The sequence below is a fragment of the Bos indicus genome, chromosome 22 (assembly GCF_029378745.1).
Source record: "Bos indicus isolate NIAB-ARS_2022 breed Sahiwal x Tharparkar chromosome 22, NIAB-ARS_B.indTharparkar_mat_pri_1.0, whole genome shotgun sequence".
Taxonomy (NCBI): domain Eukaryota; kingdom Metazoa; phylum Chordata; class Mammalia; order Artiodactyla; family Bovidae; genus Bos; species Bos indicus.
The window spans coordinates 3,776,042-3,790,678 of record NC_091781.1 but is presented as its reverse complement, the minus strand read 5'-3'; the positions used below and the strand labels follow the sequence as shown (position 1 = coordinate 3,790,678).

General features: G+C 42.4%; 1 protein-coding gene across 9 annotated transcripts in view; it reads right to left on the bottom strand.

Moving 5' to 3' along the window:
* RBMS3 (RNA binding motif single stranded interacting protein 3) overlaps positions 1-4,075 on the bottom strand; it is an 803,408-nt gene extending 799,333 nt beyond the window's left edge. Inside the window, exon 1 of one of the 9 annotated variants that reach the window (XM_019984813.2) lies at positions 2,190-4,075. In XM_019984813.2, the coding sequence (XP_019840372.2) occupies positions 2,190-2,264 (75 nt within the window). In that variant the 5' untranslated portion in view covers positions 2,265-4,075. The remainder of the gene's footprint in view (positions 1-2,189) is intronic. The other 8 variants (XM_019984808.2, XM_019984812.2, XM_019984805.2 and 5 more) reach the window with 8 other exon arrangements.
* Positions 4,076-14,637: the final 10,562 nt, after the last annotated feature.

The following is a 14,637-nucleotide window of genomic DNA, read 5'->3' as shown; positions in this document are numbered from 1 at the left end:
ACTGACCATTCCTTCCCCTCCCTGAGTGCCCACATTCCCATAGAGGGCATATTTTCATATCTTCAGCTTCCAGGAATGTCATTAATGCCTGTCATTTCAGAGCCAGGGTAATAATACTCGACGACTTCACAGCTCTGTCAGAATGTTACAATGTAATGATCAATATGAACCACGATGATAGCCAGAGTAACTGATCTTATACACTCTACCACCCTGACCTGATTACCCAAATATCAGCTGAGGTCGCCTAATGGATCTAACTTCTCTAAAAATGTTCTAGAAGTTGATGGCTTTGACTCGCTTGAAAGTAACAAGATCCAGATGCTCCCTGTCTACACAGCACTAAACTGCAGAAGATCCCAAATCAGATTTTTTTTTTAACTCCCTCTCTATTTTTCTGGATCTCTTTTCCTCAATACCCCACGTTTCCTTTTTACGCCAAACACACATGCACACACATACATACACACATACTTCCCACCAGTGTAGCTATGTATCTTTAATATAAGGTGCCCGACATTATTTCTTGCTAGTAATAGGTTAAAAGAAATCCTAAGTCAAAAAGCCATCATTCCATTTATTCCATTCATTTTGATGCAAAGTTTCTTTTCTGAATAGACTTCATGGTAGAAAATAAGAACCAAAAAAGAAAGCATGAATTTTGAAACATTTGGAAAAATTTAGCCAAATGACTAAAAGGGATGGAATGTTGGATATTTTTCATGCAACCCTTGAGTGTGTTTTTGTTTCTTTGGGGGATGAGAAATGACTATAAATTTCCCGTTTGTAACTTGTCCTTGCTTTACCATTTCCTTAAGGAATCCCCCAAAGGGTTAAAACTCCAGCCGATCGAGCAGGAGGGCTGGTCTATTTATTTCAGCAGCAGCCCAAACTAAAGGCTCACAAAGGCAAAAAGCAGTGTGAGTCGACCTTGCAGGGGCAGGGCAAATTATAGAGCGACTAAGGAAGGAAGGGAAAAAAAGAACAATCTTTAATATAATACTGAAAGTCTGCTGCCTGCTTTGGTTTACAAATCGGCATTGTTTGGTGAGAGAGAGTAAATGAGAGTTAACCACGGCATGATTACCAAACCCTATCCAGGGCACCCAGACCCGGTGACAGCTCATATCACTCAGGCACGCCTTGTTCACTCCCTGCGTGTTTATTTATTATAAAGAGCCCAGTAGAGTAGGGCTAATACAATGCAAAATAATATCATGCATAAAGAAATACACTCCATGCATTCAAGGGGGAACAAGCAACATCCCCACCCCTCCCCCCAAATCAAGTCGAATGTAATTGACAAATTGGAGCAGTGATTTCACACCTGAGAGTCTACCATGTCTGAACTGCAGGATAAAGTTCACGGTTGGCACGACCCACTGCTCAGTGACGTGGGCTTACCACTGGCCCCCTCATGATCGCTTGAGCACACACGGAAAGCCTAAATCATTTAACCAATTCATGTCTAATTATCATCACTCTATTTCATCCCCTTTCAAGCCCCAGGCCTTCTGATGGTAGCCAACACAGAAACACCAAGCTTCTAAAAGTAAAGAACATCTACGGTGAAGCTCCTAAATTTACTCTCTGGCATTCTGACCATCTTCAATATAAAATAAAATATTTGAGGCCATAGGAAAATAAAAAATGCGCCCACACAAACTCGTCTGAGACTTGAGTTCGCTGCTGTATACCTTCCCACGCCTGTCTTTCATTCTACACTTAGCGATTAAAAGTTTGAGTCCCCCCCGCCAACCCCGGCATGTCCTATCCAGTAGGAAGAACCCTTTCAGAGCCACAAACAAAGAACAGCTCACCAGAAAAGCCCCTGAAACTGCATTGTCGTGCCCGATCATCACTGTTATGATCTGCTTTTAACAACCCTGCCCGTCTGCCGAGGGCTCGGCGGGCATCAGGAACATGGAGATGGCCAAACAACAACAAAGGAACTCGAGTGCAACTATTATCTCTCCTTAAAGAGGAAGCCCCAGTTCTGGGCTTGCTTTCTTCTCATCTCCTTCTCTGTTTCATTAACTCCATTGCTACGTTACTAATTTCAAAGAAGCAGGAAGAGCTGGTGGGGATAAGGGGAGGGGGCGGTTAATCGTAATTCACACGCCTGTCTGCTTCCCACCCCAAGTGCAGAAGGACACCCCACTGCTGCCAGGCTGTGGGGCACGCCATACCTTGGTTTGGAGGTAATGAGGGTAGTAGTAAGTGTACTGGGGGTACATTTGTGGCTGATCCAGGCGTTTGCCCATGTAGCTGGAATCGCTATCTCCGAGGCAGGGAACTGGATGACAGGCTCTGTGCCCCAGGACGAGCTTCCCCTGGAACCACTATTCCTGACAGTCCCGATGACTGATGAGGCTTCCGAGAGTCTTCCAGCACTCGCTAGTTCCAACACAGCAAGAATTTTAAAAAGAAACACACCAAAAAGAGAAAGAGGCGGGGATCCGTAGGAAAAAAACCCACACAGTCTCCCCAGATCACGCCTGGGGTCCACTTGGGAGGAGGCAGTTTGTTCTCTACCCGGCTGTCCGTAGTGATGTCAATTGCCAGCGTTTGTAAAGGAAGGAAAAAAAAAAAAAAAAATCAAAGTCCTTTTAGCAGAACTCGGAAATCTTGCAGATCAGCTTCCTGTCTCCTGGGTGTCTCTTTCCCCACCTTAAAGAAAAAGGAAAAAAAAAAAAAAAAAAATAGAAAGAAAGAGAAAGAAGAAAAAAAAAGGGAGGGGGAGAAAAAGAAAGAAAAAGAAAAGGAAAAAGGAAAAAAAAAAAAAAAAAACCTTGCACAGCTCAGTTGCTGCTGTGTCCCTCCCAGAGTGACATGGTGTTCGGGGCTTGTCCTGGCCTTTCATTCACGTCCCCTCCTTCCAGCCAGTGGGTGGGACCCGGAGAGCCCCTCCAGGGAGCAGCGTACGCAGTCCAGAAGGCTGCAGTCTTTCCTCCAAGAAAAAAAAAAAAAGGCTGCTTCAGCCCCTGCTGCCAGCAAAGTTGCGATTCCCTCTGCTGGCTATCTCGAATAGCAAAGCGGTTTTTGTAGCAAAGCTGCTGCCGCTGCCGCTGAACCCAGGGAACTCAGATGTGGGCGGTGGATGATTCCTTATCCTTCCCTCCATCCACCCCACACAAGAGCTGCCTTCTCCGCTCTGCCTGCCAAGTTTCAAGGTAAGCCACACTGCGAAACAAAACAGGGCAGACCCTGGGAGGGACCAGCGGACGCAGGGAGGAAGGGAGAGAAAGGGGAAAAAAATCCAGGCAGACGGACTGAGCTCGCTGGTGAGCATGGAAAAAAGTGCGTTCCGGATGCTTTCAAAACCTGTGAACACACCAAAGCCAAATGAATCCAAGACCTGCTTTAGAAACTAACCTTTTACTTAGGTTATGGAGGACGGTAAGTACTGGAGAAATGTTGGAGTCTACTCCAGGACTGCTCTTAACAAGCCAGGCGTCGTCAGATCACCACGGCCAACTTATCATAGCAGATACAGTCCTTCTGATCCATACATCCATTTTGTAAAAATCAAAAGAGGTGTCTGTCCCCTTTGGTTTATGGTCGTCTTAATAAATAAAAGCACTGTTTCTCTTCCTGTGTATCTCTTTATGATCCATGGGTCCTTTGCTCACTTTCCTGATAACATCACACACACACATATACACACAGAGAAAAAAGAACAAAAATCATCGCCACTTGGCAGAGTGTTTCTCCACCGATAGCAAGTAGTATTCTGACATGTCTATCAGCTGCTACATTATAATACAAATTGTTTCAGAGGAAATATATTTCCTTAAAGGGTCCCTTTTCAAGGCAGGCAAGGCTAAAATTAGACATGCCAGCTGTGTTTTGCTGAGGGCTCACGCATGCCCAGAGCGTGGGCAGACAGACCAACGCTGAACTCCTCTCGACTTTGTCAAGCTCGCTCTCTTCTCCCCAGCCCAGAGTCGCCTTTTCAGATAAAAGATTCCTGGTACCAATCCAGCTTCCTAGACAAGATCAGAGGATGTGGTCCCACACACAATCCGGTGTCCATCCACTCGCAAGTCCTACCTCCCTGTGGGCAGTGAGCTTCCTGCAGGGGTCTGGTTTCTGAGAGCCGTGTGAGTCCACACAGGGTCTTTGGAGACAAAATCAAAATCAGGATGGTGTATACAGAAGTTTACGTTTTACTTTGGACAAGAACGACCATAGGAAGGAAGGAAGGAAGGAAAGGGAGAGGGTAGGGGGTGGGGGAAAGCCCTGAAGCCCTGTCATTGAGAAAATTAAATCTCTGCCACTGTTTATATGATCTTCTGGGCCTCACTTGTCTCATCTAGAAAATGGAACTTCTTCCAACTCACCTGGCTGCAGACAGTCAACAGAAGCAAATACTAAAGAGAAATTCCATTGATTTCAAAATTCTTTGCAGCATCTCACTGCTCAGACAATGGAGTCCTGACTTCTGGTATAGTTTTCAAGTCACTTGAAAACCCAACGTCTTCTCCAGATGCAAATAGGAGACCCCGCCTCCGTTCGATGCCTGAGTGACACTGCCTGGCTTTCAGGACTGGGCTGGGCCCTCAGGGCCTTTGATCATCCCCTCTGCCAGGGCCTCTCCTGAGATGGACCTCCACCAGACCCTCTGACCCACACTTTAGTCGCAGTACAGGTAACACCCGCCCAGTAGCTTTCTGTGAACCCTGGCTTCCCCATTGCACCTGGTATTTGCCCTAATTTAATGTTTATCCAATGTTGCTGCCTATGAACTGCTGTGCCTTTTTTTTTTTTCCTGTGATGCTCTAAAAGCATCAGGGAAAGCAAGAAAGGAGAGGGGTCTCATCGTTTTTATTTACCTTCATCTTTTAAAAACTGGCATGGCATCTGGCACCAAAGGGAGGCCCCATGTTTGAAGAATGAGTGTGTGCATTCTAGTCGCTTCAGTCATGTCCTACTCTTTCTGACCCTATGGACTATAGCCCACCAGGCTCCTCTGTGGAATTTCCCAGGCAAGAATACTAGAGTGGGTTGCCATTTCCTACTCCAGGGGATCTTCCCAACCCAGGGATTGAACTCAGGTCTCTAAGGCCTCCTCCATTGCCAGGCAGAGTCTTTACCACTAGCACCACCGATAAGACATCTTAAACATGAGGAACAGCACTAAGCCAAATCGTATCCATCTTTAAATACATTTCTGGGTTCAGGGGATGCACTGCTACAGAGATGAGAACACGGGGCCTCATCCCTGCAGTGCCACGGCCCAGGTCATGCTGTTATCATGAGAATTCACCAAGACAAGCATGCGGAGCACTGACAACGCCACAGCACTTCCTGGGTCTGCTCCATAAACAGGGCCTGCATAAACAGAGATGCAGTAAGCCTGCGTCTAGGGAAGAGCGTCTAAAGCTGAGAAACCAGCAGGAACAGGAAGGCTGGCGGCAAGCAGGTGTCTTTGGAATGTGCCAGAAATCGCGCAGGGGCTGAAAGGGAGCAAGCGAGGAGTGAAGACTGGGGGATGAGGCTGCGGCCAGATCTACAAGCCTTGGTGGAATTTGGTGGGGAAAGTTAAATTATGACAGTTTACACAACAGCCAGGACTCTAGCAGACTCTAAACCTCGGCATCTTCAACTACAGAACGATGGCCTCCTAAATGACAGGCTGGGTTTCCTCCCATAACAAGACCCATAAGATTAGGATCCTAGAGGACTTCTGCTAACATGGCCACTTTGGACAAAGGACAGCAGTATTCTTTCATTCATAATAAAATGCATAGATGCTCCTTAAAAGGAAAGGACTCCTGTCTTATTTACAAATAAAAGACCAAATAGATAACTCCTTTCAGTGCAGGCGACAGCTCACTGATATGCAAAGTTCCCAGCACATGTCAATACTACAAGCAATTCCCACACAAATTGCCACTTTCCAAAATCTATTCTGTTCCACTGGATTATTGGTATTTTCTGGGCATCAATTGTCATTAGCTTAAGAACATTCATTGAACATTTAAAGCTTTTCTTAAATAATGTAAAGACAGTTTCGCCCTTGGGAGAATGCTAAAACCTGTGTTTTGTTCATTTCTTTCCTTTTATTTTCCTTCAGAGATCCCAGTAGCCATGGCAATTCGGGAGGCAAGATAGTCATGTCAGGAATAGTTTTTTATATCATGTCTGCTCTGTTGGAGCTGCAGCACTTTCCATTTAAATGATCAAGTTAAGGTAGGAGGTAACTAGTTTAAAGCACTCTCTAAATCAGAAGCCAGCTGTGTCCCATTTGCCAACCACCAAACAAATTTTGTACAAATCCAAAAGCAGCAAACGGCATCAAAGGGCATGGACTCTTATAGACGCACATGATTCACAGCACAGACTAGAGACACTCACTTAAGACAACCTCTTGGCTAAGAAAATTGAGAGGACGCTTCGGATACACGTCAGAGGCAGAGAGTAATGGTACTAAAATGAGGGTCAGTCGGGTGCAGACACAGACTCTGCTGGTTTGCCCTTGACCTAGCCACTCCGTGAAGAACGAGGTCCTCTCTCTGGTTGATTTATTTTTATAAATTACAAAGACTTAGTTAAAAATAAGAGAATAGTAGAAATATAAGGAAAAATCATAATCATACTATCTTCAAAAGCAAGTATTCTGTTCTTCTATCTTTAAGAAAAGCACCCATGACCTTAAGTAAAGCTTAAAAGGAAAACACTGTGGCATTTCCTGCTGTCTTTATTCAAGTCTGTGAAATACCTCTCCATCCCAGCAGCTGTCAAATGAGTATGAAACATACAAGTTGTTGTTTTTATTAAAGACAAAACCCTCAATTGCAAATTCCAACATTAATATTACAACTTTCCTCTCTCCCACTGAATCTTTACCTTACATTTAAGAAAATGTCTGAGACAAATTAGAAGAAAGAGACTACCATTCAAGTATGTGTGGTCCAAATTTAAAGTATAATTGCATATAAATATATTGATGTGGATAAAGACAATTTTTACTGTCTTTGGAAGAAAGACAATTTCTTCCACAATTGGCCATGGAAGAAAATTTCAAGATTCAAGACAAAACTATAATGGACTAAGCAAGAACAATTTAAGACAATAAACGATACTAACTTCAACAAAGTTTTATTGAGCCTCTGCTCCAAGTCTAGAAAACTGTACCAGTATAAATACAGTTCATAGCCCTGTCCTCAAGTAGATTTAACAAATCAGTATTTATCAAACTTCAACCACTTACAAACGACCTTACTGTTTTGTCTCATATTTGGGTACCAGTTTGAAACAATACTTACTACAAATTTTTAAGTTGACTCACTTTTTTCTGAAATCCATATGAACTGTATGAGAATTCTAAGCAATGATATACAGAAAGTTTATGCTTCTTTTGCTTCTATTGTCTCTTAAGAAAATGCACACTCTGCACCACCTTTCAACATATATTTTTTCATATCATTCAATATGGTGTGGGCACGCCTGGATCTCCTTTGCCACTAGGATTAGCAAGTCTCACATTTCTCCATTCCATTAAAAGTAGGAATAGCCACGTGACTTGCTGTGGACAATAAAATACAGACAAGTGACGCTCATAAAAGCTGAACTGCTGCTGGTTGATTCTGCAGCCCACTCTTCAATGGGGCAAGCAAATGCTGATATGGAGGAAGTGCTGCAGACGGCTGAGAACAGCTGCCTTGAACAGCCAGTGACTTGTCACGTGTGAGAAGTAAACCTTGGCTAGATTATACTATTGAGATTAGTAACTTAGCAGAGCATCACCCAGCCTACCCTAAGCCCACATTCCTTGTAGCTTCATTCTATACTCATTGGTTTCTTTGTTTGAGTATCTCCCCCACTAATATCTAAGCTCCACAAGGGAAGGGATATATCTAATCCGTTCACTGTTGTATCCCCAGCACCTAAAACAGTCCTTGGAATGTAATACACATTTGATAAATGTGTAGTAAATAAATGAATAAGTATTTATCTGAAAACATCTCATTTATCTATCAGTGGTTAATGCAGCATACTATAGGAAACCACAGAAGGGGAAATGAGACATATATACAAAAAGTAAAAACTGAAGTTTCATAGGGAATCCTCTGACACTGCTGGTAGGGATGTAAAGTGGTGTAACCACTATGGAAAACATTATGAAGCTTCCTCAAAAAACTATGATCCGGCAATCCCTCTCCTGGGCATACATCCGGACAAAGCTGTAATTCAAAGTGCATGCACCCGTATGCTCATAACAGCACTATTCACAACAGTCAAGACATGGAAGCAACCTAAACGCCAATCAACAAATAAATGTATAAAGAGGATGTGGTGTATGTATTTGTATATATATACATATACAATGAATGGAATATTACTCAGCCATGAAAAAGAATGAAATAATTCCATCTGTAGCAACATTGTTGGGTCTAGAGATTATTACACTAAGTGAAGTAAGTCAGAAAGAGAAAGGCAAATATCATATCACGTATATGCAGAATCTAAAATATGCCACACATGAACTTCTCTATGACACAGAAACAGACTCCATGTCACAAAACAGACGTGTGGTCGCCAAGGAGGAGGGGTGAAGGAGGGATAGGTTGGGAGTTTGGGATTACCATTATATACAGAATGGATAAAAGCAAGGCCCTGCTGTATAGCACAGGGAACTATATTCAAGGTCCCATGATAAATCATAAAGGAAAATAATATGAAAAAGTATATTATATATACACACACATATATACGTATTAATACATATGTGTGTGTGTGTCAGTTTCTCCGTCACATCCAACTCTTTGTGACCCCATTGACTGCAATCCATCAGGCTCTGCTGCCCCTGGGATTCTCCAAGCAAGAGTACTGGAGTAAATTGCCATTTCCTCCTCCAGGGGATCTTCTCCACCCAGGGATCAAACCTGTGTCTCTCCATGGGAGGAGAATTTCTATATTCAACATTAGAAGAAGGAAAGGGCTTTTTCACTGACCATTTGGAGTGGGCACTTGGGTGCTGGATTAGCTAGTTAAGAAAGAAACATGGTGAACAGGTAAAAGAACTGAGATATAGATGGCCAACTACATGCTAGACTTTGAAGGAGATGCCAATAAATGTTTCCTCAGTAAAAAAACAAAAAACAAAAAACAAAAACAAGTACCTGGGAATTGGGTATGACTTTTCACACTATCGGAGAAGGCAATGGCACCCCACTCTTGCCTGGAGAATCCCAGGAACGGCGGAGCCTGTTGGGCTGCCGTCTATGGGGTCGCACAGAGTCGGACATGACTGAAGCGACTTAGCTTTTCACACTATACATTTGAGAAAATTGAGAGCGAGCAGGTTTAACTACCTGACCCACACTCACCCAGATAACACATAGTACAGGAACACTCTTATCTCATTTCAGTATAAGCTTCAAACTCAGGCTCTTTGATGGAAATCTTATATGCTTTATTCCAAAACTGGATGAGAAAAACTTTGTGTTTAAAACATAAAATTCACATTATACAGTAACACCCTAAATAAGTCAGTTACGTCTTCTTAACAAACCAGAAAGAAAGAGCACATATGTTTATCACATAGCATAAAATCTGCTTGGATGACAGGTGTGATTGTTAATACACAGTTATATGTGTCAACTTGGCAAGATTACGGGACCCAGTTTTTTCGTCAACACCAATTTAAATGTTGTTGTCAGGTATCTTTGAGATGTCATTAACACCTAAATCAGTAGACTGTAAGTAAAGCAGAATACCCTGTGTAATGTGGGTGGGCCTCATCCAATCAGCTGAAGACTTTAAGAGTAAACACTGAGGTTCCTCAAGAAGGAAGTCTGTCTCCAGACTATAGCTGAATTGGAGACTTAATACCAGCTCTTCTCTGCATCTCCAGCTTGCCAGCCCACTCTAGACTTTCGTGCTTGGCCAGATCCCACAAGCATGTGAGCCAATCCCTTAAAATACATTGCTTTCTCTCTCTATGAGATGTTCAGTTGCTAAGTCATGTCTGACTCTTTGAGACACCATGGACTGCATGCCTATCGGCACATCAGAAGCAGCACGACAGCTTCTACATCCTTCACTATCTCCCCGAGTTTGCTCAGGTTATGTCCATTGAGTTGGTGATACTATTTAACCTCCTCATCCTCTGACGCTCTCTTTTCTTTTTGTTTTTAATGTTTCCCATCATTAGGGTCTTTTCCAATTAGTTGGCTCTTAATATATATATGTATGTATGTGTGTGTGTGTGTATATATATATATATTATTGTTCAGTTGCCCAGTTTTGTCCAGCTCTTTGCAACCCCATGGACTACAGCACGCCAGGCTTCCCTGTTCCTCATCATCTTCCAGAGCTTGCCCAAGTTCATGTCTATTGCATCGGTAATACCATCCAGCGAACTCATACATATATATATATGTGTATATATATACACACACACTCATGCATATGCCATCTCATAATATATATATATATATATATTGTTTTTTTTTTATATGTTCAGTCACTCAGTCATGTCTAACTCTTTGTGACCCCATGGACTGCAGCATGCCACGCTTCTCTGTTCATCACCAACTCCTGGAGTTTACTCAAACTCATGTCCTTCACATAGGTGATGCGATCCAACCATCTCATTCTCTATTGTCCCCTTCTCCTTCTGCCTTCAATCTCTCCCAGCATCAGGGTCTTTCAGTTCAGTTCAGTTCAGTCGCTTAGTCGTGTCAGACTCTTTGTGATCCCATGAATCGCAGCACGCCAGGCCTCCCTGTCCATCACCAACTCCCAGAGTTCACTGAGACTCACGTCCATCGAGTCAGTGATACCATCCAGCCATCTCATCCTCTGTCGTCCCCTTCTCCTCTTGCCCCCAATCCCTCCCAGCATCAGAGTCTTTTCCAATGAGTCAGCTCTTCGCATGAGGTGGCCAAAGTACTGGAGTTTCAGCTTTAGCATCAGTCCTTCCAATGAACATCCAGGACTGATCTCCTTCAGAATGGACTGGTTGGATCTCCTTGCAGTCCAAGGGACTCTCAAGAGTCTTCTCCAACACCACAGTTCAAAAGCATCAATTCTTTGGCGCTCAGCCTTCTTCACAGTCCAACTCTCACATCCATACATGACTACTGGAAAAACCATAGCCTTGACTAGACGAACCTTTGTTGGCAAAGTAATGTCTCTGCTTTTCAATATGCTATCTAGGTTGGTCATAACTTTCCTTCCAAGGAGTAAGCGTCTTTTAATTTCATGGCTGCCATCACCATCTGCAGTGGTTTTGGAGCCCCAAAAAATAAAGTCTGACACTGTTTCCACTGTTTCCCCATCTATTTCCCATGAAGTGATGGGACCGGATGCCATGATCTTCGTTTTCTGAATGTTGAGCTTTAAGCCAACTTTTTCACTCTCCACTTTCACTTTCATCAAGAGGCTTTTTAGTTCCTCTTCACTTTCTGCCATAAGGGTGGTGTCATCTGAGGTTATTGATATTTCTCCCAGCAATCTTGATTCCAGCTTGTGCTTCTTCCAGTCCAGCGTTTCTCATGACGTACTCTGCATATAAGTTAAATAAGCAGGGTGACAATATACAGCCTTGACGTACTCCTTTTCCTATTTGGAACCAGTCTGTCATTCCATGTCCAGTTCTAACTGTTGCTTCCTGACCTGTATACAGATTTCTCAAGAGGCAGATCAGGTGGTCTGGTATTCCCATCTCTTTCAGAGTTTTCCACAGTTTATTGTGATCCACACAGTCAAAGGCTTTGGCATAGTCAATAAAGCAGAAATAGATGTTTTTCTGGAACTCTCTTGCTTCTTCGATGATCCGGCGGATGTTGGCAATTTGATCTCTGGTTCCTCTGCCTTTTCTAAAACCAGCTTGAACATCAGGAAGTTCATGGTTCACATATTGCTGAAGCCCGGCGTGGAGAATTTTGAGCATGACTTTACTAGCGTGTGAGATGAGTGCAATTGTGTGGTAGTTTGAGCATTCTTTGGCATTGCCTTTCTTAGGGATTGGAATGAAAACTGACCTTTTCCAGTCCTGTGGCCACTGCTGAGTTTTCCAAATTTGCTGGCATATTGAGTGCAGCACTTTCACAGCATATGAAGTGAAGTGAAGTGAAGTCGCATAGTCATGTCCGGCTCTTTGCAACCCCATGGCTATAGCCCACCAGGCTCCACAGCCCATGGGATTTTCCAGGCATGAATACTGGAGTGGGTTGCCATTTCCTTCTCCAGATGATCTTCCCAACCCAGGGATAGAACCTGGGTGTCCTGCATTGTAGGCAGACGTTTTACCATCTGAGCTACCAGGGAAGCATATATATACATATATATATACACCCATGCCACCCAGCCATCTCATGTATATATAGCAGTTCAGTTCAGTTCAGTTGCTCAGTTGTGTCCAACTCTTTGTGATCCCATGGACTGCAGCACGCCTGGCTTCCCTGTCCATCACCAACTCCCGGAGCTTAATCAAACCCATGTCCATTGAGTCAGTTATGCCATCCAACCATCTCATCCTCTGTCATCCCCTTCTCCTCCCACCTTCAATCTTTCCCAGCATTGGAGTCTTTTTAAATGAGTCAGTTCTTTGCATCAGGTGGCAAAATTATTTGAGTTTCAGCTTCAACATCAGTCCTTCCAGTGAACACTTAAGACTGATCTCTGTTAGAATGGACTGGCTGGATCTCCTAGCTGCCAAAGGACTCTCAAAAGTCTTCTCCAACACCACAGTTCAAAAACATCAATTCTTAGGCACCCAGCTTTCTTTCTAATCCAACTCTCACATCCGTATATGACTACTAGAAAAACCACAGCCTTGACTAGACAGACCTTTGTTGGCAAAGTAATGTCTCATCTTTTTAATATGCTGTCTAGGTTGGTCATAACTTTCCTTCCAAGGAGTAAGTGTCTTTTAATTTCATGGCTGCAATCACCATCTGCAGTGATTTTGGAGCCCAGAAAAATAAACTCTGTCACTGTTTCCACTGTTTCCCCGTCTATTTCCCATGAAGTGATGGGACCAGATGCCATGATCTTAGTTTTCTGAATGTTGAGCTTTAAGCCAACTTTTTCATTCTCATCTTTCACTTTCATCAAGTGGCTCTTTAGTTTTTCTTCGCTTTCTGCCATAAGGGTAGTGTCGTCTGCATATCTGAGGTTATTGATATTTCTCCCGGCAATCTTGATTCCAGCCTGTGCTTCATCCAGTCCAGCATTTCTCATGATATACTCTGCATATAAGTTAAATAAGCAGGGTTGTGACAATATACAGCCTTGACATACTCCTTTCCCAATTTGGAACCAATCTGTTGTTCCATGTCCAGTTCTAACTGTTGCTTCCTGACCTTCATACAGATTTCTCAATAGGCAGGTCAGGTGGTCTGGTATTCCATCTCTTGAAGAATTTTCCAGTTTGTGGTGATCCACACAGTCAAAGGCTTTGGCATAGTCAATAAAGCAGAAGTAGATGTTTTTTCTGGAACTTACTACCTTTTTCGATGATCCAATACATGTTGGAAATTTGATCTCTGGTTCCTCTGCCCTTTCTAAATCCAACTTGAACATCTGTAATTTCACAGTTCACATACTTGTGAAGCCTGGTTTGGAGAATTTTGAGCATTACTTTTCTAGCATATGAGATGAGTGCAATTGCAATAGTTTTAGCATTCTTTGGCATTGCCTTTCTTTGGGATTGGAATGAAAACTGACCTTTTCCAGTCCTGTGGCCACTGCTGAGTTTTCCAAATTTGCTGGCATATTGAGTGCAGCATTTTCACAGCATTATCTTTTAGAATTTGAAAGAGCTCAACTGGACTTCCATCACCTCTAGTAGCTTTGTTTGTAGTGATGCTTCCTAAGGCCCACTTGACTTCACATTCCAGGATGTCTGGCTCTAGGTGACTGATCACCTATACATATATATATATATATATATATATATATATACACATGCAAATACACATCTGGCTACTTGTGTTTCTCTGAAGACTGTATTAATAAAATGAAAGGAAAAATGGCAGCCATGAAGGTCAATGAAACAGATACTCTTATACATTCTTAATAAGTGTTGTATAATGCTTTCTAATACAGCTTAACAAAATGTGCAGCCTTAAGAATCTGCATCCTTTTCAGTCAGTGTTGTTTCAGTTCTAAGAATCTACAACAGATCACCATTAGCATGTTAATAGTAAGTAATTGGAGAAACCTGAATGTCCAACTAGATGATTAAATAAAATACAAAGTATGATTCAACCACGAGATGATTCTTAGAAAACATTTTAACAATATGGAAAATGCTTAATTTGAATAGCTAATAGAAAAAGTCCAAATTCAGAAAAAAACAGAACACTATATATGCAGGTTGTCAACTACGAAATTTAAGCCCATAGACAATAGAAGAAATGCATCAAAATAACAACCGTGAAACTTTCCCTTTCTGGTGAAGCTATTGGTGATTTTACTTTTCTTTTTGATAAAGGTTGGCATTTTCCAGTTTGTCTTAAAATCAGCATATATTTCATTAAGTGAAATAAACATTGTTTAAAAAAATGTGTATTCCTAAAGACTTTTTTATTAGTTGAGAGGAAATTTTCAAACACAAGTGATGATATCAAAATAAATTATGTTTGTATTTTAAGTAGCCATTTACTCCTTACCTGTGAC